The sequence below is a fragment of the Nuphar pumila genome, chromosome 2 (assembly GCF_984573655.1).
Source record: "Nuphar pumila chromosome 2, dmNupPumi1.hap1.1, whole genome shotgun sequence".
Classification (NCBI taxonomy): Eukaryota; Viridiplantae; Streptophyta; class Magnoliopsida; order Nymphaeales; family Nymphaeaceae; genus Nuphar; species Nuphar pumila.
Window position 1 is genome coordinate 15,765,085 of NC_143250.1, and position 26,560 is coordinate 15,791,644.

The 26,560-nt window shown below is 38.2% G+C and overlaps 1 protein-coding gene across 1 annotated transcript; it reads right to left on the reverse strand.

Moving 5' to 3' along the window:
• Positions 1-4,726: 4,726 nt before the first annotated feature.
• On the reverse strand, positions 4,727-5,997 carry LOC149844865 (protein G1-like1). The gene has a single exon (XM_089997366.1). It carries the CDS (start codon positions 5,689-5,691, stop codon positions 4,984-4,986), a length of 708 nt encoding a protein of 235 aa, XP_089853492.1. The 5' UTR covers positions 5,692-5,997; the 3' UTR covers positions 4,727-4,983.
• Between the last annotated feature and the right edge of the window lie 20,563 nt (positions 5,998-26,560).

Here is a 26,560-nt window from a genome sequence, read left to right on the forward strand (position 1 = left end):
CCACGCGGGCTCCGCACAACTGGTTAGGGGCAGCTCGATTGCCCTAAGATGAAGGGCTATCTTGAGTTCGAAACCCAAGGTATACATCTCAAGCCCAAGCAGGAGTGAAGACCTTGTCCTCAACATCTGTCCGTCCGTCCCGGTGCACTGCCGTCCCTGAATGTATAACTGGTAGGAATATGCTGGTGTGAGAGAAATGGTAATTGAGCTATAAAGTCTTTTACCAAAAGCATAGGCAAGTCCTTTCAAAAATGTTGGACAAAAAGACACAGAAAACAATGCGACCGGACCTCCTTCCCCAAGGAGAGAGCAAGGCAAGTCCTTCCAAACTACAAAAATCCCAAGAGCCCACGAAAATTTTGGTGGTTCTTCAGTGCTTAAAAGGACGTACGCAAGGGAAATATCAACACGTTCCCCTGTGCAGTGCAATCAAACACACTGTTGTTTTTATTGAAGGTGACATATCAGGCAGGTTGGGTCGTCCTTTGCTGAGAGAGAGAGAGAGAGGACGGTTGGGGGCGTGCGGAGAACAAGGGAACCCTAATTCTTCTAATTTTGGTCATTGATATGACTAGCAATCGTGCGCAGGGACATCTGAAACTGTGAGCTCCGATGGTGTCAACCTGTTCGTGCCCAGCACCGAGCGTCTTGCCCAATCAGATGGAGGGCCAGTAGTCACAGAAACTGAATGGAGTTTTCACTGGCCGATGTGACACCACGATTGTTGAGGACTTCTTTTTCTCTCTTTTACACCCACATGGCGAGAGGGGAAGAGATTTTGCAGTGAAAAAATGTGGTTTTTTTTTCTCACCCTTACGTGATCTACATGGTTGGCAGAAGCTGACCTTTAGATCATATTTTTTTACTTATGTGTTACAGTTAACGAGGCTTGAAATAGCCTGTCATATACAAAATTTACACATTAAAAATATATATATTTATATTGAAACACTACGATCCAAAGATAGATTTTTATCATTTTGACTTTGCTAAACACATTCATGAGGTCAATTTTGCTTAAAACATCTCCTTATAGGTTCCAACTAGAGGGTTCTCTACGTACCAGGGAAACAAATGCTATCTCGCGCATATATATATATATATATATATATATATATATAGAGAGAGAGAGAGAGAGAGAGAGAGAGAGAGAGAGAGAAACGGGTGGGTGCTAAACCCATTTCGTGCTCAACGGCACACTAAATGAGATTTTTTGGGATTTTTTCATTTTATTTTAAAATTGTGACCGTACAGATGTGATCTATGTACTTGATTTTATAGGGATCAGCTCTTGAAGTATTTGATTCCAAGACACGGGTGGGTTTTTATAAAGTTGGAAAAATCAACGGTCCAAAATCTTTGTAAATTTTCGAAGCTTCAAACGTCATTTTTTCCATCGAAAACACATAATCCAGCTATCATGCCTAACACATTTATAGGGCCAGAACCGCATAAAAAGCAGCAGAAAAGCTGAAAATGCGGTTTAGCACCAAATGGGTTTAGCACGGACCTATTTTTGTGACAAAATATGCCTTTTCAAAATGATATCTTAGTAAATTTTGGTATTGCTTTTTTTGTCCTTAGCTTACAGTATATTATTTAACTTGAGCACTTGATGACTAATCTCACCTTCCTTTAAGCCTTTATCTTTTTCGCAACTTCTTTCCTCCCTCACTACCTATTGGCATCCAGTCTTTTAGTTTGGCCTCTCTCTCTCTCAAAAATCAACACCCAACTAAAAAACTCAGTTGATCTCTGCAACCACAAAAACCACACCACCACCACCGCGTTATATGGGCTTATATGTATTATTCACCTTCACAACAGTCTCGTTCAAAATTTAAACCAAGCACTTAGTAATCCTAAAATCACCCAAAAGCATGCCAACATTTCACTCCACTAAAATCCCACAAGTCCTAATTACATCCCATAAATGCTCAACTTATATTCTCTTTATTTCAGATATCAAAAATTGCAAATTCAAACTAAAACTTAACTACAAAATTGACAGATAGCACTTGAAGGTAAAAACCCTAAAAAAAGAAGAAAAAAGATAATTAGAAATTTCAAAAACAAGAAATTGGCAGCAATTTGAAGATTCAGAAAATGCACAGCAGAAACCTTTTCTGAAAATTAAAATGGACAACCCATGTAGTTGGCAGAAAGCATTCCAAGCAGCTGGTTGGAAAAATCGAAAACAAAAATCTATAGACGTTATTAAAATGTTGTTCACAATAAAAGACGAATGGGTAGGAAAGAAAAAAGCGAGATGATAAGGAAAATCCAAATTTGTAAAGGGCCTTATCATTTAAATAACCAATCTTGAAAAACAAGCCACCAAACGAAGCAACCAATTTTCAAGTTGGAAAGAACAAATATAGAATTCTCAATACAACTGTCAAACCCAAAAAAACAACAACCCAATCCAAGATCATCTGAGGGCATAGAAACAAGGATGACAGCAAATACTGTTGCTGAATTAAATTCTGGCATTTTTTTGGTGGATTTCTGGTGATGGTAGGAAAAAAGGTAGGGGCTTTAAAAGTTAAAGGGCAGATTGGTCAGCAAGTAATCAAATTAAATAATATATTTTGAGCAAAAGACATAAAAGCTAATACAGAAATGACAAAGAAACCATTTCAAAGGAGTATATTGCACGTTCTCTCTCTCTCTCTCTCTCTCTCTCTATCTATCTATATATATATATATATATATATATATATATATATATATATATATATATATATATATATATATATATATATAGTAAAGTTACGTTTTCAATTCTCTTTATATTCTAGAAATCATGATCTGGGTTGTATCTTTTCAATTAAACCTTATAGACGTAATCAATGACAGGCATTATGGATAAAGTTTTTAAACATAAAAAACAGTTTTTTTAAGTCATAAAATTTTGATAACCTTTGATTTTTAAAGGTCTTAAAAAACATATATGTATGTTACAATAACATGATCCAAAACTTATTTTCTACTAAATAATGCTTTTGGATCATATCTACAAGGTCTAATCAATAAGAAAAGTTTAAGAAATTTAAAAATCTAAAGTTTCTGAGAGTAGGTCCCTATGAGCACTTTATCATTACCAATATATATATATATATATATATATATATATATATATATATATATATATATATATATATATATATATATTTTTTTTTTTTTTTTGGAGTTGGGCACTGGGCATCCAAACTCCAATGCTCTCTCCTGTCCTACCAAGGAGAAAAGAAATCCTCCATACGGGTTACACGGGTGATCTTGGAGTACCCAAACGTATTTAATCATACGCATCCAACCTACCGAATCAACAACACACACACAGAGAGAGAGAGAGAGAGAGCTCCCGAATACCTTGAGGGATAGTCCTAGTGGTAGGGTCACAAGGAGGCGCTTATACCAAAAGGGATGGGAATATCTTTCTTGGCATGTGCGCATCCTTGTATCATCAGCAATATGAAACACAAGTATATATGCAACTAAAACAAGGTTGAAAAATAAGCTATGATATTTTTCTCTTAATTCTCTCAAAAAGATATTTTTCTCTCAAAAAACTAAACTATGATATTTCAACAATTTCACCTTATTTCTTGTTGGAAAAGATTATATGTATATAAACACTGAAAGAGAGTATAAAAAGTCATAGATCAAATATCATTTAAAAACAAATCCCACAAACATTATCTCACTCAAGTGGCTTGCAGAGCCAACTTGCCAAGCGACAAGAGTAAGAAATAGTTTTGTTGGTGCATGTTGATGTTCCCTAAAGTTCAGTAGGATCGAATATTCAGGACCATGTTGAAGGAGTTTGCCTCAAAATAAAGATTGACGCATCCACTTCTTAGAAAAGGATCCCATGGTGAAAAGGTACAAACGGAAAATGACTCGTCACAACTTTTGTTACTTTGGCTCGTGGTTTGTAAAAATTCTCAAGTTCCAAAAGGAAAAAGAATGAAAGAATTATGTGTGCTCCAGGCAGTGAATGGTAGATGATTCTTAGAAATTGCACTATTAACAAAAGCATGAATTAAAAATGGTATAGGCCTTGCTGTTAATGCTAAAACGTAAGCATGAATATTTAATTAGAGAAAACCCCATACGAATCTGAAACAATAATTACAAGCTACAGATGTTTTAATGCGTTCGGCCTAGACATGGCTGTTCTTTCTTCTTTGTTAAAATCTCTTACAACAACTAATCGATCTTGGTGATGTCTATTACCCACATCAATAGCCATATGTTTCATTTTTCCTCGAGGTAAAAGCTTTCCTTCACAAATAAAATGGATGGAGAAATCAAGGATAGTGGTTTGAGTACTATGAGGAAATTTTAGATTTTGTATGCCCAGGAATAATATTGTGCAAGAGAGAGAGAGAGTGTTGATCATCTCTTGATCAAAAGTAATCCGGTAGACCCTTGCTGCCACCAAATGAATGCAGTGTTTTGTGCATATAGAGAGTCTACACGACAAAATCACTTTACAGGATGCAGTCGGTGGACAGCGCATAATTCATGCAAGATGTCAATGCTAATTCATGGTAATGTCCGCGGTGACCACAACAGTACTTCCCATATCAAAACATATCGAGAGAGAGAGAGAGAGAGCATGATCCACAGATCCAAAGCCCCAAAAGAAAAAGAAAGAGAAAATCACAGGGACATTAGTAATAAACAAGTCTTAAATGTCATCCACGTTTCTTGACAGTACCACAGTGGTGCTGCAATAATCCTACCCGATACACAAACTTCTACAATATACATACTGTTTATACTCCATACTACCATCTCCCCAAGTCATTACATTACATAAAAAGTCATATACTATCAAATCCTACTAAATTCATTCAAAAACAGAAAGCAGTGCGCCTTGGACTAAGAGAGATGAGCCATTGATGATACCTTTTGTATTTCACCCATATCTTTTGGTAAGATCCACAGCAAAGAGAGAAAACCGATTGAGGCTAGCTAGTTCAGCACTGACAAGGCTCTCATCATAGCACCCCCGCCCGAGTTGGAAGCGACCACCATCGTCGAACCCACCATATTGGTCTCCCCCACACTGACCACTGGCGCACCTACCAGTATCTCATGATGGTGATGGAAGCGCTGACACTGAGGCACAGCCATCAAAGGCGAAGACGTAGAAGTGGAGGAGGAAGATGAAGATGACGATGATATTGATAGTTGGAGCGGTGATGGCTTCGTTGGTGGCTTCCTTTTCTTCTTCTCGTAGGCGATTCCCCTCGCCTTCGCCTGCATCTCGCGCACCTCGCGCAGGTAGAGGCGAACCGCGCGCGCGCCGAAGGGGTTGGCCTCGGGCTGGCCGCCATTCTCTTCGAAGGCAGCCCGAAGGCGTCCTATCAAAGCGTCGAGGCTGCCCCAGGCTTGGCGGAGAGGGCAAGGGCATGGTGCAGGAGGCATGGGGTGGCCGAAGAAGGGACAGATTGGGTTGTGCACCTTGGTCTTGCCAAACTGGTCCAAGTACCTCAGGAATTCAAGAACATGGGCACCACTGCACCTTGAGAGGGCTAAGGGAGGCCTGTGGTTCTTGAGGTACTGGCCGAAGGTGTTCCAGTCTCTCCTCTTTTGAGATTCATACCTGCTGGGAGCAGGGGATGAGTCCTTGGCTTTGCCACTGGTTACTACTCCAACTCCAACTGGTGGATTCTCCATAGTTAGTGAGACTTGTTTACTTATCTCACAAGACCTGAAAAAACTGGGAGAAAGTATGTTCTTTGTTCTCTTGGTTTTGGAAGATGGGGTTTCTTTTGATGAAAGAGGTATTTTGGGGTGGATGTTTTGATGAATTGCAGAAGGATTTTGAGATGGATATTTTGCAACTTAAGAGGGAAAAAGAAAGAAAAGGACGTTGTTGTGATCTTTTTCAAAACTCTTACTTGAAATCCATGTCAAGGCATGCAACTCAACAGACGGGTGCAAGAAGAGAACTTGGTTGAAGGAGAGATTAGATGTGTTGAATTGGTATGGCCAGATAAAATAAGACTGATGGAGGAAGTGTCTAAATATAGAAGGGAGGAGGTGGGGAGGAGAAAAACAACAGGAGAGAGAGAGAGAGAGAGAGAGAGAGAGAGACATGGGTGGCCCACTTTTGACATCTAGCGCGCGTGTGCGTATGTGGTGTGGTGTGTGTGGGTGGTGGGGGTGGGGGCCCTGGGGGGTGATGAAAGTCTGACGATTAATTCATAAACGTTATTTCAAAATGCACCTGCTCTCTCTCTCTCTCCCCCCTCTCTCTTTCTTTCTTTTTGATGTCTCAAACTTTTTCAAACTATCATAAGGATGGCCATAAATTGTCTGGTGCCATATTTCAATTTTGAAACAGTGACGAGATTAATTCCCACATGATTGATTGCCCATTTTCTCTGGAGATTTTTTTTCTCTCCCTAGATAAAAACAAAGTAAACAACGAGGAAAATTTAGCAAAGGCCAAAGTTAGGTACAGGTACATGTCTCCTCCAACTTGTTGCCTTGAGGAAAACATGAATCCTCAATTGGTTACTTATAAGCCTCCCTTTTAAACAAAGACAATCAAGATGTAAAACATGACTACTGATTTTAGAATCATCGCCATTGACAAGATACTTGGAAAAGGTTTTATTTTATATCACTATTCCTGTTTATACAATAAAAAGGCAGAATAACGAGAGAGGCTTTAAAAGATTTTTTATTACCATCATTCAAAACTACAAGACAAGTAGTTTTTTTATTGAAAGTCAAGCTGGAATTAGGCAGACCCCTACCAGAGCACTGGGTTTTGAACCCGCAACGTCCCAACATAAGATGACGTGCACTAGCTGCTCCTACCAGACAAGTGGAGTTTCTATGACAGTTTTGAATTTATGGTAGCTGATTAAGGATGGATTTTCGGCGGTTACATTTTGCCATGTTTAGGTTCAAATGGGACAGGGGGTAGGGAAGACAAGACAGTGGACCCGGGTGGGGGAGAAGGACAAGGTCTTCACCCACGCCCCCCATCTCAAAATCCTGCACTCTATACCTGCACGGATTTTGATTTTAACCTTCATCCCCCCTTCATCCCTGTTTCTTGTCCTCCATCCCAGTCCAAATGGGGGTGGCACAAGGCAGAGATCGGGATAGGGACGAGGCAGGGCAGAGGAAAGCATAAGTTCATCCCCTCTTCCATTCCTGCACAGGTTTTGATTTTAACCTCCATCCTTGTTTCATATCCTCCATCCCCTAGTCCAAATGGGGCGAGGCGGGCAGGGGCCTATTTCCCCCCTGTCTACTGCCATCCCTAGAGATGGGTGTGCATCATGGGCATTTCGTTCGCTAGGGTTTTCTCTCTCAGTACAAGAAAAACGTTAATTAGCGACGAAAATTAATGATGTATTACTTTCGTCGCAAAGTTGTGACGACTTAGCGAGAGAAAAGTAGTCGTCACTAAAATTGAAATTTGTTGCTGACTTAGCGGCAAAAATATTCTGTCTCATACTCAATTGCTAATTAGCGACCAAAAAAATTTGTGTCAAACTCCATCACAACTTAACGATGGATTAGCGATATAAGTTTCTCGTCGCTACGGAAGTCGCTACATAGCGACGGAAGTTGTCACAGAATATTTCTGTCGCAAATTCTGTCATTATTTTTTGATATAAGCATGTCTAAGCCATGACATTCTCTCTTCAATTTCCCCCAAATCGAACCCTAACCCTCCCATCTCTGTCGCCCGTCTTCGCCGATCCTCCTGTCCGACCACCGCTACCCCTTTTCCGACAGCTCCACCGATGCCTCCTCGCCGGACGACCGACCCTGTCTGGTCACCTCACCCCCTCTGTCTGCGCTCCCACTCCTCGTCGGAGCCCCCTGTCCGCGCTCCCTCTCCTCACCGTAGCCCCTCATCTACGCTCCCTCCGGTGATCCCTCTCTCCCCTTGCGTTGTCTCCTTTTTTTTTGTCTTGGTCCGGCAGGGATTCCCTGCCTCCTCCTTTTCAAAAGTCGCAGGGGCCTTTGGCCCCTGCGCCCCCACCCTTTTTTTTCGTCTTGATCTGACAGGGGCCTTTGGCGCCTGTGCCCCCTCTCATCCCCTTTTTTGTCTTGGTCCGGCAGGGGCCATCGACCCCTACCTCTTACTTTTCAAGAGTCGCAGGGGCCTTTGCCCCCCCCCCCCCCCTTTGTCTTGGTCCGGCAGGGGTCGATGGCCCTTGCCTCCTCCTTTTCAAGAGTCGCAGGGGCCTTTTGGCCCCAGCACCTCCTCCCTTTTTCTTTTTCTTGGTCGTATATAATTGTGCTTTGTAGATACGTAGCTGAGCTAATTGTGTGATGCTTAGTGCTAACAATCGCATGCGGCTAAAAATGAAATAAAAAAAAATGCAAAGGCAATAGCATGCAAATCGAGTAAATACCCGTGGTGAGTAATTGATGCAAGCGTATCACAGGTTATTTAAATTCTTGGATACAACAATTTTCTATTCATACACTTACTTAGTTGTATATATCTAAGACTGCTTTAATGAAGTTCAGAGATCATGTTGAGCATGATTTTGATGTATGAAAATAGAAGTGCTCTTATTTTTTGAGTTCTGATTCCATGCTAGTCATGGTATTAGTTAGCGGGATATTGGAGTATGTTTGTTGCAGGTACATATTTGACATTGTTTTGATATAATTTATTTGAATGTATTGCAATGTTTGATGTGACTGTATTTATGCTTGCATGCATTTATTTTTAATTTGATTATGCCTTTTATGTGAAATTATATCATGAAAACATGTTTCAAATGAATGTATCATGTTATGAATGAGTTTGCACATGAAAATAAATGAGAAGTTATCAATGCTTTAAATGAATGGTTTTGCACATAAAAGTATTAAGTTATCAATGCATGCATCATAGTTCTTGTGATTTAATGACATTATATATATATATATATATGTGTGTGTGTGTGTGTGTGTGATATATATATATATATATATATATATATATATATATATATATATATATATATATATATATATATATATATATATATATATATATATATATATATATATATATATATATATATATCAAATCATTACATCTACCACAAATGCATGATAAATTTGATATTTTCTTTGTCATAACATTCTTATGATTCCTTTTTAACTGGTTAGGATAATATCCATAACATCATAGGACAAAATGAATGCAAACCGTGAATGGATGTACCATATGATATTTGACAATAAGGTATCGCTTGAATATATGGATAGTGTTGACAATTTTATTGAATTTTCAATAGCAAGTGTCAGTACAATGGATCTCATAGGTCGGATCAGGTAGCCCTACATGATGTGTAAGAACAATCAATTTGCAGAACCTCATGGCGTTAGACATCACCTATACAAGAAGAGTTTTGTGAGTGTTTATTAGAATTGAATGCTTAATGGTGAAGAATTTTGGAATAATTTTGATGCACGGGTGGATTTGGTGCATGATAATTCATATATTGATTTGATATTTGATGCAGCAGAAACAGAACTGGGTTCTCTTATTGGTTCTAGTGATGTACCCACTAGGGTAGGGGAAGAAGCACCAAATGATGCAGCTAGTAGATTTTATAATTTACTTAGAGATACTGATGAGCCACTTTGGAATCGTTACGAGAGTCACACTATCTTGTCTGCAGTTCTTCAACTAATGAATTTAAAGTCTGCCTATAATTTTAGTCAATCATGTTTTGATTGTTTGTGCTCTATTGTGAAAAATATGTTGCCCAAAGATGAGAATTTGCCATAAAATTTCTATCGTGCGAAGGTTATGGTCAACGCTTTAGGTATGAAGTATCAAAAGATAGATGCTTATCCAAATCACTGTATGTTGTATTTCAAAGATCAAAAAAATAGCAGATCATGTCTGTCATGTGGGCATCCTCAGTTCAAGACAAAGACAAAAGACAATGGTACCATGAGGTCAAAAGAAGTGCCATACAAGTCGCTTTGCTATTTTCCTCTCACCTCTAGATTACAACGATTGTATATGTCTTCGAGGACAGCTACATACATGAGATGGCATGCAAATAAAGTTCAACATGATGAAAACAAGATCACGTATCATGTTGACGCGAAAGCTTGAAAGCACTTTGATCGTACTTATCAGACCTTCGCAATAGAAGTGAGAAATGTTAGGCTCGGTTTATATACAGATGAATTTAATTCATTTAGAGATAGATCAAACTCATACTCGTGTTGGCTAGTATTTGTAACCCCATATAACCTTCCTCCAAGCTTGTGTATAAAGCGTCAAAATCTTTTCTTATCTCTATTGATCCCTGACCCGACGTCTCAGGGCCAAAATCTTAATTTATATTTAAGGTCATTGATTGATGAATAGAAAATATTATGCGATGATAATGTTTTCATGTACGATGCCCACAAAAAATAAAGCTTCAATATAAAGGTTGTTGTTCTATGGACAATCAGTGACTTCACTACATATAAAATGTTATATGATTAGAGCACACATGAGAGGTTGACATGTTCGTACTATATGGAGGATACAAAATCTTTTAGATTGACGCATAGAAGAAAGTCATGTTGGTTTGATTGTCACCTTTGATTTCTACCAGGCGACCATCCGTTCCAACCACAAAAGAATGTGTTCAAAGCAGGCACAACTAAAATAGAAGGTCTACCTACACGGTTGTCTGGCATATAGATTTTAAGACGAATGTGATACCTTTTGTATAGACTGACAGATGCCCGTAGTCCGACGTCGTTCCTTGGATTTGAGAAGGATCACAATTAGACAAAGAAATCTATATTTTGGGAACTGTCATATTGGTCGACCTTATTGATACGACATAATTTGAATGTGATGCATGTGGATAAAAATGTGTTTGATAATGTGTTCAATACGGTAATGAATGTTAAAGGAAAAATGAAAGATAATTTGAAGGTCCGTATGGATTTAAAAGTAATATATAAAAGATCAGAATTACAACTCAAAGAGTATAATGACAAACTACTGAAACCAAAGGCAAGGTACATGCTTGGATCAGATCAAGTAAAGCAGATATATCAGTGGTTGAAACTGTTAAGATTTCTAGATGAATATGTCTCTAATATTGCTCGGGTTGTGAAGATAGACAAGGGACACTTCTATGGGTTGAAGAGCCATAATTGTCATATTATCATGCAACGGTTGATTCCCCTAGCATTCTATGATATGTTAGACAAACCTATATGAGGGGTATTATTCGAGTTGAGTCAATTTTTTAGAACATTGTGTGCATCAAAAGTTGTAGTAACTGAGGTAAAAAATCTAGAGGATTCTGTCGTCACTACTATTTGTCAACCAGAGAAGATATTTTTCCCTGAATTTTTTGACGTTATGAAACATGTGATCATACACTATGAACTTAGGGTTGATGGTCCTGTGCAATATCGGATGATGTACCCATTTGAAATGTATATTTTTTATATATTTTTCTCTTCAATGCTATTGGGAAATTATTGTATTACGAGATATATATTGTTGACATATGCATGTTTGACCTCAAAAAAAAGTTCAAAATAAAGCAAGAGTGGAGGGTTCTATTTGTGAGGCATACACTTTAGAAGAGATTTCAAATTTCTCATCTATGTACTTTGAGCCTCACATTCCAACACGTTACACTTGCCTATCTCGTAATGATGATGGAGAACAATTTACTGTAGCTGACAAACTATCGATATTTCAACCACTTGAGCATGCCTTTGGTAGTTGTCGGTCATGACTCTTGGAAGATTAAGATCAAGACGCAACACAAATCTATATCATTTTTAATTGCTTAGCGATCAAGCCCTACATCAAGTAAGTATACATAATATGTTACACTAAGTTCTCTACGTATATGGTTCGGTAATATAATTATTTGTTAAGTGCAGACGATTTGATCTGGAGTTACGAAGAGAACTTCCTCATCTCACTGATTCAAAATTACAAAAAGAACGTAAAAATAAGTTTGTTGCAAGGTTGAAAGAGTTGTTAAGGATGATGACATGCATTCTTTCCATGTAAATAACAATATGTTACATAATTGGTCATATTTACAGTCATTGTTTATGCTTGTAAGTCCGCCAAGGTGATGTTAATGTTCAAAGAATATGTGATTTACAAAATGGTCCGACCAAAGTTGTGCAATGTTACAACGGATACATCGTAAATGGTTATCGATGCCATACATAAGACTATGGTATAAATAAGTCAATGATGAATAATGGTGTTGTGTGTGTGTCAAGAGTAGCAGTTACGGTGAAAATGAACTTGACTACTACGGTGTTATTGAAAAAATAATAGGGTTGAGTTACTTGAGCTTAAATATCAGGGTAACTTTATTCAAGTGTCACTGGTTTCATCCCACAACAACAAGAGTCGACAAAGCCTCAGGCATTGAAGAGGTGAATCATAAATCAAGGTTTGGAACATATGAACCATTCATATTAGCATTGCAAGCTCAACAAGTTTACTATACTTCATATTCGAATACAAGAAAGTCGGATAGAAATGAATGGTAGGTGGTTTGTAAGGTGAAGTCTAAACTATACCCCAAGTATGACCAGTTACAGGAAGACAAAATTGTTGAAGAGGGTGATTACTATCAGTCAGATAATATGTATGACTTCTCTTATGGTCATGATGTCACACATGGTCTGCATGTCACATCTCTATAATCTGATGGCACATGTATGAAAGAATGTGATCCTAATGAAGAAGAAGACAAAAAGGACGAAGAGGAGGAGGAGGAAGAAGAAAAATATGAAAGTCAAACAAGTGATAAAGAAGCATACTCGAGCTAGTAAAATACATCTTATAATACATAGCACATCACTTTCTCATATGCTCTTATTTTTGTAGTTCAGAGACCATGCTAGTCATGGTAGTAGTTGGTATAATATTTGAGTGTAGTTGTTGCAAGTATATGTTTGACATTGATGTGATATGAATGATTTGAATGTATCACTACAAGAAAATTGTTAATTAGCGACGGAAAAAATCCGTTGCTACTTAGCGACAGATTAGCTAGAGATAGAATCTGTCGCTAATTCGCGACGGATTAGCGAGGAAACAAATTTTATCGCTAATCTGTCGCTACTTAGCGACGGATTAGCGACTAAATTTTTTGTCGCTACTTTTTATTACAAGAACACCATTTTAGCGATGGATTTAGAGAGGGAACTCTGTCGTCGCTAATTAGCGACGGCGTAGTGACAGAATATATTCCGTCGCGTTTTTTGTATTTTGATTTAGCGACGGCTTAGCGACGTAAACATTCCGTCGCTAAGCCGTCGCTAAATGTCGCGTAAATCCCTAATCCCATCCCTCTTTCTCTTTTTCCTGTTTCGCTGTATTGCTCCCGCCCGCCGCCCTCTCCCTCCCGCCGCCCGTCGGCTCTCGCCACCGTCCGGCCGCCGCCGCCTCGCCGACGATCCTCGCTGTCGACCTCCCTGCTTGGCTAGCGGCTGCGCCAGGGACCCCGAGCACCGGCGACCCACTGCCGACCTCTTCCTCCTCCCTGCTGTTCCTCCCTATGGCTGCTGCCGGGAGGTGTTGTCTCCCCTTCGGTCGCCGGCGACTCGCAACCGGCGTCCTCAGCCGCCGACGACCGACGATCCTCCCTGCAGCCACCTCTTCGCCTTCGCTCTGAGTTCCGGCGACCCAGTGGCCCCCGAGCTTCGCTCCAGGTCTCCCCCTCTCTGCTGTCGACTGCGCCGGCCACCGGCGACCTCGCCAGCCGCCGCTCCCCGTGCTTTCCGGCAGGGGGGGTCGACCCCCTGCGTTTCCGGCAGGGGTGGTCGACCCCCTGCCGGAAAGGCATGGGGGGTCGACCCCCTGCCGAAAACGCAGGGGGTCGACCCCCCCTGCCGGAAACGCAGGGGGTTAAACCCCCTGCCGGAAAGGCAGGGGGTTTAACCCCCTGCCGTAAAGGCACGGCAGGGGGTCACCCCCCCATGCCGGAACTGCCTTTCCGGCAGAGGGTTTAACCCCCTTCCCTGCCGGAAAGGCAGGGAGTTTAACCCCCTGCCGTGCTTTCAAACTAACAAATTGAAAACAAACTAACAAATTGAAAACAAATTGTTGTATTTGAAAATCATGTCGATAAAAGTAGAACTATTCTTAAATTTTTGTGGAAATCAAAATCCACTACTGAACTATGATAAATCAAGCTACTGATTTGCAATTTATCAAACTGCTGTGAAAAGATTGAATCAAACTACTGGAAATTATAATAAATATGTTGTCATAAAATCAACTGCTAAAAAGAATGTCTAACTGCTGATATATATATATAAAAAATTGACTATTTGCTGATAAAAATTTACTATTCCTTTGCTAAGTAGTTCAGATTAGAAATTGTCTATGACTTTATGTTAGTCGACTGGTTCAACATGTTATAGCTGGTTTGTTAAATTAGCATCTTCTAGTTAGATTTGGCTTAACATATATACTATTTTTCTTTTTTCTTCTTTCAATTAGTTAGAGTTGTTTTAATTTGTTTTAATTTGTTTTAATTTTTTTAGTTAGTGTTTCATCTTGTTTCATGTTTAGTTAGTTTGTTACTTAATTTGTTTTGTTTTTGTGCAGATTTTTCAACGGAACCAACTCGTGCTCGGCCACCTGTGGTAAGTAAATGACAAAAACAATGCAAATCGGGTAAATACCCGCGGTGAGTAAGTGATGCAAACGTATCACATGTTATTTAATTTATTGAATGCAGCACTTTATTGTTCACACACTCACTTAGTTGTTGATATCTAGGACTGCTTTGTTGGAGTTCGGAGATCATGCTGAGCATGATTTTAATGTAGAAATATGGAAGTGTTCTTATTTTTGGAGTACGGAGTCCATGCTAAGCATGGTAGTAGTTAGTGAGATATTGAAGTGTGTTTGCTGCAGGTACATGTTTGCCATTTATTTGATATGAATGACTATGATGTATTGTAATGTTTGATGTAATTGTATCCATGCTTGCATGTAGTTACTTTCAATTTGATTTTGACTTCCATGTAAAATTTTATAATAAAAGCATGCTTAAAATGATTGTATCGTGTCATTAATAGTTTGCACATGAAAATATTAAGTTATCAATGCATGCATCAAAATTCTTGTTATTGTTTGACATAGTATATTGCATGATAAATTTGATATTTTCTTCATCGTAGCATTCTGATTGTTTTTTTCTTAATTCGTTAGGATACTATTCGTAACATCATACGACAGAATGACTGCAAACCGTGAATGGATGTACCGTAGGATAGTGGACAATGAGTTATCGCATGAATATATGGATGGTGTCGATAGTTTTATTGAATTTGCAACGGCGAGTGTCAGTACGGTAGATCCCACAGGTCGGATTAGGTGTCCCTGCAAGATTTGTAAGAATAATCGATTTGTAGAACCTCATGGCGTTAGACATCACCTATACAGGAAGGGTTTTGTGAGTGATTATCAGAACTGCATGTTTCATGGAGAAGAATTTAGAAACGATTTTGATGCACGGGTGAATGTGGTGCACGATAATCCATATACGAATTTGATATTTGATGCTGCAGGAACAGAACTGGGTTCTGCTATGAGTTCTAGTGATGTAAGAACTGTCGTAGATGAAGAATCACCAAACGATGCAGCTAGTAGATTTTATGATTTACTTAAAGATGCTGATGAGCCACTTTGGAACGGTTGTGAGAGTCACACTATCTTGTCTGCAGTTCTTCAACTAATGAATTTGAAGTCCGAGTATAATTTGAGTCAATCATGTTTTGACCGTTTGTGCATGATTGTGAAGAGTATGTTGCCTAAAGATGAGAAATTGCCACAAAATTTCTATCGTGCGAAAGTTATGGTCAACGCTCTAGGTATGGGTTACAAAAAGATTGATGCTTGTCCAAATCACTGCATGTTGTATTTCAAGAAGCAGGAAAACGACATATCATGCCCGTCATGTGGGCATCCACGGTTCAAGCCAAAGACAAGAGGCAATGGTAGCACGAGATCAAAGGAAGTTTCATACAAGTCGCTCTGCTATTTTCCTATCACTCCTAGATTGCAGCGATTGTATATGTCATCAAAGACAGCTAAACACATGAGATGGCATGCAAATAAAGTTCGACACGATGAAAACAAGATCACGCATCCTGTTGATGCTGAAGCTTGGAAGCACTTTGATCGTACTCATCAGAACTTCGCAATGGAAGTGCAAAATGTTAGACTCGGTCTATGTACAGATGGATTTAATCCATTTGGGGGTAGATCAACTTCATACTCATGCTGGCCAGTATTTGTAACTCCATACAACCTTCCACCAAGCTTGTGTATGAAACGTCCAAATCTTTTCTTGTCTCTGTTGATCCCTGGTCCGACCTCACCTGACCAAAATCTTGATGTATATCTAAGGCCATTGATTGATGAATTAAAAGTACTGTGGGATGATGGTGTTACCACGTATGATGCCCACAAAAAACAAAATTTCAACATGAAGGCCGCTGTTCTATGGACAATCAGTGACTTCCCTGCATATGGTATGTTATCTGGTTGGAGCACACATGGGAGGTTGGCTTGTCCGTACTGCATGGAGGATTCCAAAGCTTTTAGATTGAGGCATGGAAGGAAGCCTTGCTGGTTTGATTGCCATCGTCGATTTCTACCCAGCGATCATCCGTTCCGACGTCAAAAGAATGCATTTACAGCAGGCACAACTGAAACGGAAGGTCCATCCTCAAGATTGTCTAGCATAGAGATTTTAAGAAGATTGCGATACTTTCCAGATGTATTAACAGATGCCCGCAGTCCTACACCCTTCCGTGGATTTGGGAAGGAACACAATTGGACAAAAAAATCTATTTTTTGGGAACTAACGTATTGGCCGACCCTATTGATACGACATAATTTGGATGTGATGCATGTAGAGAAAAATGTGTTTGATAATGTGTTCAATACAGTAATGAATATTAAAGGAAAAACGAAGGATAATCCGAAGGCCTGTATGGATTTAAAATTAATATGTAAAAGACCAGAATTGGAACTCAAAGAGTATAATGGCAAAGTACTGAAACCAAAGGCGAAGTACGTGCTCGGACCTGATCAAATAAAACATGTATGTCAATGGTTGAGACAACTGAGATTTCCAGATGGATATGTCTCTAACATTGCTCGGGCTGTGAAGATTGACGATGGACAGTTATATGGGTTGAAGAGCCATGATTGTCATATCTTTATGCAACGATTGATACCCCTAGCATTCCATGATATGTTAGACAAACCTATATGGGGGGGTATTGTCTGAGTTGAGCGGATTTTTCAGAACATTGTGCGCATCGGAGGTCATTGTATCAGATGTAAAGAATCTCGAGGACTCTGTCATCACCACTGTTTGTCTGTTAGAAAAGATATTTCCGCCAGCATTTTTCGATGTTATGGAACATTTGATCATACATCTGCCATATGAACTAAGGGTTGGTGGCCCTGTGCAATATCGATGGATGTACCCATTTGAAAGGTATATGTTTTTTTATATTTGTCTCTTTAATGACAGATATTTAAAATTTGAAATGTATATTCTTGTCAGATGCATGTTCGACCTAAAAAAAAGGTTCGTAATAAAGCAAGAGTAGAAGGGTCTATTTGTGAGGCGTACACTTTAGAAGAGATTTCAAATTTCTCATCTATGTACTTCGAACCTCATATTCCAACACGTTACACATGCCCGCCCCGTAACGATGATGGAGAACAAGTAACTGTAGCTGACAAGCTGTCGATATTTCAACCACTTGGGCATGTATTTGGTAGTTGCCGATCAAGGCTATTGACAGATCGAGAGCAAGATGCAGCACACATCTATATTCTTTTTAATTGCTCAGCGATCGACCCATACATCGAGTAAGTATATGTATATGCAACTCAATTATAAATCCTTTTATGTTCTATATGTGGATACATGACTCGGTAATATAAGTATTTGTGGTTTGCAGACGATTTGATCTGGAGTTACGAAACGAAGTTTCAGATCTCACTGATGCAGAAGTACAAAAAGAACGTGAAACTAAGTTTGTGGAGTGGTTGAAACAGTTGGTAAAGAAGCTAACATAAATTTTGTACTTATAAACAACACTAAGTTACTTAATTGATCGTGATCACAATCATTGTTTATGTTTGTGCGTAGGTTCACAATGGTGATGTTAAAGATTAAGGAATATGTGATTTAGAAAATGGTCCGACCAAAGTTGTGCAATGCTACAACGGGTATATCGTAAATGGTTATCGATTCCATACAAAAGACTACGGTATAAACAAATCAACGATAAATAGTGGCGTGTGTGTCAAGGGTAGCAGCTACGGTGAAAATGAACATGATTACTATGGTGTTATAGAGGAAATAATGGAGTTGACTTACTTAGGCATGAATAACAGGGTTACGGTATTCAAGTGTCATTGGTTTGATCCAACTGCAACAAGACTCGACAAAGCTTCAGGCATTGTGGAGGTGAATCATAAATCCAGGTTTGGAACATATGAACCATTCATATTAGCCTCGCAAGCTCAACAAGTTTATTATACTTCATATCCGAGTATAAAAAAGTCAGATAGAAATGAATGGTGGGCAGTTTGCAAGGTGAAATCCAAACTATACCCCGAGTATGATCAGTTACAGGAAGATGAGTTAGCTGAAGACAGTGATTACTATCAATCAGATGATGTCTGTGACTTCGCTTATGGTCACGATGTTGCGCATGATATGCATGTCATATCTCCATTGGCTGATGAAACATTCATAGAGGAATGTGATCCAAATGATGTACCAAGTGGATGGGCAAACAATGAAGAAGAAGAAGAAGATGAAGAAAGTCAAACTAGTGACGAGGAAGAATTCTCAAGCTAGTGAGCAAAATCTTATACTACAAACCTCTATTTAAATGCATTGTAATACTTGATGTGAGTTGTATTGCAATACTTGGTGTGAATGATTAAAAAATTTATTTGAATGTATTGTAATACTTGATACAAATGATTCGAATGCATTGTAATACTTGATGTGAATGATTTCAATTATCTGAATATATTATAATTTATGCAATTAACGAATGATTTGAATTAGTGCAATACTTGATGTCAATGATTTGAATTATTTGAATGCATTGCAATGCTTGATGTGAATGACTTGAATGCATTGTAATACTTGATGTGAATTATTTGAATGTATTGTATGACATATGTTATTTGTTAGAATATGGTTCGTGGAGGTTATAGTGGTCGCTCATCCAGTAGTAGCCAGGCTCAACCTTCATATTCACGGGCTCCTGTGATAGGTATATCATATAACTAATTAGATGCTTGATTAGTTCAAATGCACATTCTGAGAATTTCTAATGTATTTTTTTACAGATGATGTTGCGCCTGTACACGACCCACCTACACCAGTTGATCGCACAAGTCAACAGCCAACACAGGAAACAAGGTCTTCTCAGGCTGGCACAAGAAGACTCATTCGAATAGTGTATATCGATAATCGACCGTACGTATTTTGTTTTCAATTATTGCATATCTTTTAAATATTTTATATTGATATTTACTGTGTAACAATTCATGTGCAGCACGAGGTTTGAGCCACAAGAAGTAGTATGGGAGATTAGGAATTCACTTCTTCAACATCTACCAGGACCAGTTGCTCAATGGAAAGAGTACCCAAAGGAGGTGTTAGACAGATTGTGGTCCTCATTCATGGTATACAGTTGTTACTCATAGTTAATGTGTTTCATATTTAATTTATTTAAGCAATGTCTACTAACTTTCTGAAAATATTTGTAGGCTTTGAATCGCTTTGCAACTACGGTGGAAGAAAATGATGCAAGGAAGGTGTGGCAGAAGGTGGCTGCCAATCGATTTGCAGACATGCTGCACACTATGAAGACTGCAGCAAAAAAAGCATCTGGCATAGTAGATGATCCATTACTGTGGAAGGGCCATGGTCCTATTACTATCAGGAGAGATTACTGGGATGAAATGTGCGATAAGTGGGCGGGAGATGCATTTAAAAATCGCTCTGCGAAGGCTTCACAAAATCGATCGAAGATGCCCGAAGCCCATCTACACACAGGTGGATCTAAGACATTTGGGAGCCACCTAAAGAAAATGGTAACTCATCAATATATAATATTAATTTTATAAGTATTGTTGTAAACTTGTGTACTAAATCTTTTGTCATTTAACTTCGCAGGAAGCAGAAAAAGGAGGCAGTGTACCATATAAGGATGTGTTTGAAGAAACACATAAACGGAAGACAACGGGAGTCTTCGTATCAGAGAAGACGAGAACGACAACGGTATGTATTAATTCTATTAATAATCATTGCAATATATATGCAAGTTATCATAATGTTATCATTAATTATTAATGAATACTTTAAACATTATTTTGTAGGAGGCATATGAGCAACATATGGTAGAGCGATATGGCGAAGACGCTACTCAGCATCCATCATTTGATCCTATAGCATGGGTGACTGCAGCAGGTGAACCCAAAAAAGGTCGCGTGTTCGGGTTTGGGAGTAATATGAACACTTCACCAGTTATTGGTTCTTCCAGTTACGGCTCACCGACTTCTTGCGCCGACATAAGCTCCAAGCAGCCGACTATTCTTTCCGGTGATGATGTACGCGAGATCATTAATGAATCACAGAATAACTACTTCCAATACACCGTCGCCCCCTTTCTCCGAAATGAGATCAAGGCCGCTGTTCAGGATAGGGGATCTTCGATTCCAGGTCTCTCTCAGGTATAATCACATATATAGTTTTTTTTACTGTCTTAAAGCACATCTGAGCATGGTAGAATCACATATAGAGTTTTTCTAGATGCCTTAGAACACATATGAACATGCTATAATCACATATTCAATTTTTTTACTGCCTTAGCACACATATGAGCATGATAGAATCACATATAAAGTTGCTTTGCCTGCCTTAGAGCACATATGAGCATGCTATATTCACATATTCAATTTTTTTACTGCCTTAGCACACATACGAGCATGATCGAATCACATATATAGTTTTTTGCCTGCCTTAAAGCACATATGAGCATGGTAGAATCACATATAGAGTTTTTTTATATGCCTTAGAACACATATGAACATGCTATAATCACATATTCAATTTTTTGACTGCCTTAGCACACATATGAGCATGATAGAATCACATATATATATATTTAACTTTTTGTCTGCCTTAGAGCACATATGAGCATGATAGAATCACATATAAAGTTTTTTTGACTGCATTAGAACACATATGAACATGCTATAATCACATATTCAGTTTTTTGACTGCCTAAGAACACATATGAGTATATTATAATCACATATTCAGTTTTTTGACTGCCTTAGCACACATATGAGCATGCTATAATAACATATAGAGTTTTTTAACTGCCTTAGAACACATATGAACATGTTATATATCATTTATGATAGAATCACATATAAAATTTTTGGCTTTGCCTGCCTTAGAGCACATATGAGCATGCTATATTCACATATTCAATTTTTTTAATGCCTTTGCACACATACGAGCATGATCGAATCACATATATAGTTTTTTGCCTGCCTTAAAGCACATCTGAGCATGGTAGAATCACATATAGAGTTTTTTTAGATGCCTTAGAACACATATGAACATGCTATAATCACATATTCAATTTTTGACTGCCTTAGCACACATATGAGCATGATAGAATCACATAGAGTTTTTTTATTGCCTTAGATCACACATGAGCACATGATAGAATCACATATAGTGTGTAATTTATTTCATTATATTTTGTTTATCAATACTGACTGTTCTTTTCTTGTGTAGGCTGCTAGCGATAATCAGGATAGTGGAGCTGAAGGGACAGATAAAGACAATGAACAAGAAGACGCACAAAATCTTGGCGATGATTAGAGGACTGTGTTGAAGAAGTTCTATTTTTTTTATTTTTCCTAAATGTAATTGTTGAATTATAAATAATTAAACTTCTTAATTTTAAGGTGGAACGATTAATTATTGTAGATACTTGTTATATGAATTTTTTTGTGTGGTTTGTTTTTTATTTACAGAAAATATAAATTGTACAGGAAATAGAAATTGTACAGGAAATATAAATTTTTAAATAATTTTATTTTTATTTTTTTTCGTGTTTGCGACGGATTAGCGACGGATGATTCCGTCGCTATTCATATTAATCTAGCGACGGCATAGCGACGGAATTAAATCCGTCGCCAAGCCGTGGTCGCCGTTTAGTACCGGCGGATTGGCGACGGAATATAGCGCTCGTTATTCCGTCGCAATTAGCGACGGACCTGGCGACGGAATAATTCCGTCGCCAGTTAGCGTCAAAATATTCACGACGTAAGCATACTGTCGCCTCGTTGTCGCTAATCCGTCGCTAACCATGTTAGTGTATTGTGGTCGTCGCTAATCTACTGCTTTGTTGTAGTGTATTGTCATGTTTTATGTGACTGTATCCATGCTTGCATAAAGTTATTTTTTTATTTGATTATGTATCCATAAAATTGCATATCATGTAACTGAGCCAAATAATATTTTTATTTGTTAAAATATGGTTCATGGAGGTAACAGTGGTCGAGCAGCCAATGGTCAAGGACCAAGTGGAGGTCGTGGGACATCTTTAGGTAGATGTCTTTGTGTTATATTTAAATATAGGTATTCATTATATTTTTGCTTATATGTTGATATAAAAATTAAGTTAGCTACTTGGAACATAGGGTCTTTAACTGGTAAGTTGATAGAGTTAGTAGATGTTATGTGTAGGAGAAAGATTGATATTTTATGTCTACAAGAGACCAAATGTGTAGGTGAGAAAAAAAAGTGATAGAACCTTGGGGATATAAGATTTGGTATACAAGAATAAATAAGAATAGGAATGGAGTAGGGATTGTTATGAGTCGTGAGTTTATAGATAATGTAGTTGAGGTCCGTAGGAAGAGTGATGGGATTTTACTTATTAAATTAGTATTAGGTACGAATATTATTAATATTATTAGTATTTATGCACCTAAAGTAGGTTCAGATGATTCCATTAAGCGTCAATTTTTGGAAGATTTAGATGAAGTAGTACAAGAAAAATCTTATAGAGAAAGACTTTTCATCGGCTGTGACCTTAATGGGCATGTAGGCATTAGTAGGAATGGATTTGAGAGTATCCATGGAAGCTATGGTATAGGAGAAAGAAACAAAAGTGGGGAAAGGATTTTAGATTTTGGTTTGTCCTGTGATATGATCTTAGCAAACACTTGGTTTAGGAAGAGGGAGTCTCACCTAGTAACATTTAAAAATGGGGTTAATACGAGTCAGATAGATTTTTTCCTACTTAGAAAGAGAGATAGGGGTTGTTGCATCGATTGTAAGGTTATACCTGGAGAAAGTGTAGCTACACAACATAGAGTCTTAATTTTAAATCTTAGAATTAGACAATGCCACAAAAGGGATAGACATGGGATAAATCCTAGAATTAAGTGGTGGGCACTGAAAGGAGCTAAACAAGGAATGTTTGTAGAGCAGGTAGTTAAAGAAGTTGATTGGTGTCTCAAGGAGGATTCAGAATCAATGTGGAATAAGATAACGGATGGCATAAGAAAGGTGGCTAAGGAGGTATTGGGTGAGTCTAAAGGCGGTGCACCGCTAGGTAAGGATACATCGTGGTGGAACGAGGATGTCAAACTAGCTATTAAGGTTAAAAGAGAGTGTTATAGAAATCTAAGTAAGAGTCGTGATAATGAGAATTTGAAGAAGTATATGATAGCAAAGAAGGAAGCTAAAAAAGTAGTTTAGAACACGAGGGATAAGGTATATAAGGAGGTTTATGACAAGTTGGATACCAAAGAGGGCAAGAAGGATATTTATAGGCTTGCAAAGATGAGAGATAGGAAATTGAGGGATCTGGGTATGGTTAGATGTATCAAAGATGAAACACAAAGGGTCTTAGTCAAAGATGAGGAGATTAAGGAGAGATTAAAATATTATTTTGATAAACTTTTTAATGAAGGTCATGCTCAAGATCTTGGAGACTTCTCCATTCCTTATCATGAGATGAATCGTGACTTCATGCGCAAGATTCAAAAGAAAGAAATTGCAGAGGCTTTGAAGAAAATGAAATCAAGAAGGCCAGTTGGCTCAGATGGTATACCTATCGAAGCTTGGAAATGCTTGGAAGAGAAAGGTTTAGAATGGTTGACAAATCTTTTTAACAAGATTTGGCGGACAAATAAGATGCCTAATGAGTGGAGGAAGAGTACTTTGGTGCCTCTATATAAGAATAAGGGTGATATACAAGATTGCACAAACTATCGTGGTATAAAACTCATGAGTCATACTATGAAACTTTGGGAGGGGGTGATTGAGTCTAGGTTGAGGAAGGTTGTCTTGATATCGTTGAATCAATTTGGTTTTTATGTCTGGAAGATCAACTATGGAAGCTATACATCTTCTTAGACAACTTATTGAGAGAAATAGAGAGAGAAACAAAAATTTGCATATGGTTTTTATTGATTTGGAGAAGGCATACGATAGAGTACCAAGGGACTTTCTCTGGTGGACAATGATGAAGAAAGGTGTTTCTCTCAAGTACATTAGTATAATTAAAGATATGTATGAAGAAGTAGTAACCAATGTTTGCACTTGTTGAGGGGTGACAACCAATTTTCCTATAACGGTCGGGTTACATCAAGGATCTGCTTTAAGCCCTTTCCTATTTGTTATAGTGATGGATGAGCTTACGAGATCAATTCAAGAAAATGTGTCGTGGTGTATGTTGTTTGCTGATGATATTGTTTTGATTGATGACTCTAGAGCTGGGGTTAATGCTAAGTTAGAATTATGGAGACAAACATTGGAAGCAAGAGGTTTTAAGTTGAGTAAGAGTAAGACAGAATACATGGAATGTCGGTTTAGTAAGCAACGAAGTAGTGATGAGAGTGTAGTGAAGCTTGGTGAGCAAGAAATACCGGTGGATGATTGTTTAAAATATTTGGGATCTATCATTCAAAAGTATGGAGAAATTGATGGAGATGTAAATCATAGGATAAAGGTTGGGTGGATGAAATGGAAAAGTGCAACTGGAGTGTTGTGCGATCGTAGAATGCCATTGCGGTTGAAGGGAAAGTTTTATAGGACGACTATTAGGCCTGCTTTACTATATGGTATGAAATGTTGGGCTGCTAAGAGACATCATATTCAAAAAATGAGTGTAGCTGAGATCCGTATACTGAGATGAATGTGTGGAAATACAATAAAAGATAAGATTCATAACGAGGAGATACGTAAAAAGGTAGGCGTTGCACCCATTGAAAATATGATGAGAGAGAATCATTTACGGTGGTTTGAACATATTTGGAAAAGGCCTAATGATGCTCCAGTTAGAAGGATGGAGAACTGGGAAAATATATTAGTTGAAAGAGGTCTAGGTAGGCCTAGAAAGACATGGATGGAGGTGATAGGAAAGGATATGAAAGCTTTGAACCTCACCGAGGACATGGCATTGGATAGAAATGATTGGAGGAGAAGAATTCATGTGGAAGACCCAAAATGATTTTTTTTTTGGTTCATATCGCTGACCATAATTTTTTTTGGGATGAAGGCGTAGTTGTAGTTGTTGTTGTTGTAGTGATGGTTGAACTTGAAGGATTCATGTGGAAGACCCAGAATGATTTTCTTTTTTGGTTCATATTGCCGACCCCAATTGTTTTGGGATGAAGGCGTAGTTGTTGTTGTTTGTTGTTATTGTATGTTGATATAAAAATTATTACTTGTTAATTGTTTGTATAGGATCCCTGCTCAGTGATAGTCAGTCCCAGCCTTCATCTTTACGTAATGCTTCAATAAGTATATCATTTAAATAATTGTATACTTGATTGGTTTAAATATGCTTTGTATGAATTTCTAACTCATTGTTCTGTAGGTGATGTTTCGCCTACACATGACCCACCTACACCAGCTACTCATACACATCACGAGATAATGTCGGATGTAGAGTCTTCTCAGTCTGACACACGATGACTCATTCAAATAGTATATATTGATAGTCGACCGTAAGTATTTTATTGTCACTTGTCTAATACTTATTATATAAATAGTGTATATTGACAGTCGATTGTTAATGTGTATCAATTGATGTACAACGCGAGGTTCGAGCCATAAAAAGTAATACAAGAAATTAGGAAGTCATTACTTCAACATCTTTCAAGATTGGTTGCTCAATGAAAAGAGTAACCGAAGGAGGTGTTGGACAGATTATTATCCTCATACATGGTATGCAATCATTTATCATAACTAATGTATTTAATATTAATTTTTTTGTTATAGTCATGTGTGTTAACTTTTTGAAAGTATTTGTAGGCTTCGCATCACTTATCGACTGCGAACGAGGAGAAGGATGCGAGGGTAGTGTGACAGAAGGTGATTGCCAATAGATTTACCGACATGTTATGTCTTGGGATGGTGTCTGTCAGCGTCTTGAAGATAAAATACATGACTTTTTACATGAAGTCATT

What these genes read in the sequence shown, in the direction of transcription:
- LOC149844865 (XM_089997366.1), bottom strand. Translation starts at nt 5,691, where the DNA reads ATGGAGAATCCACCAGTTGGAGTTGGAGTAGTAACCAGTGGCAAAGCC.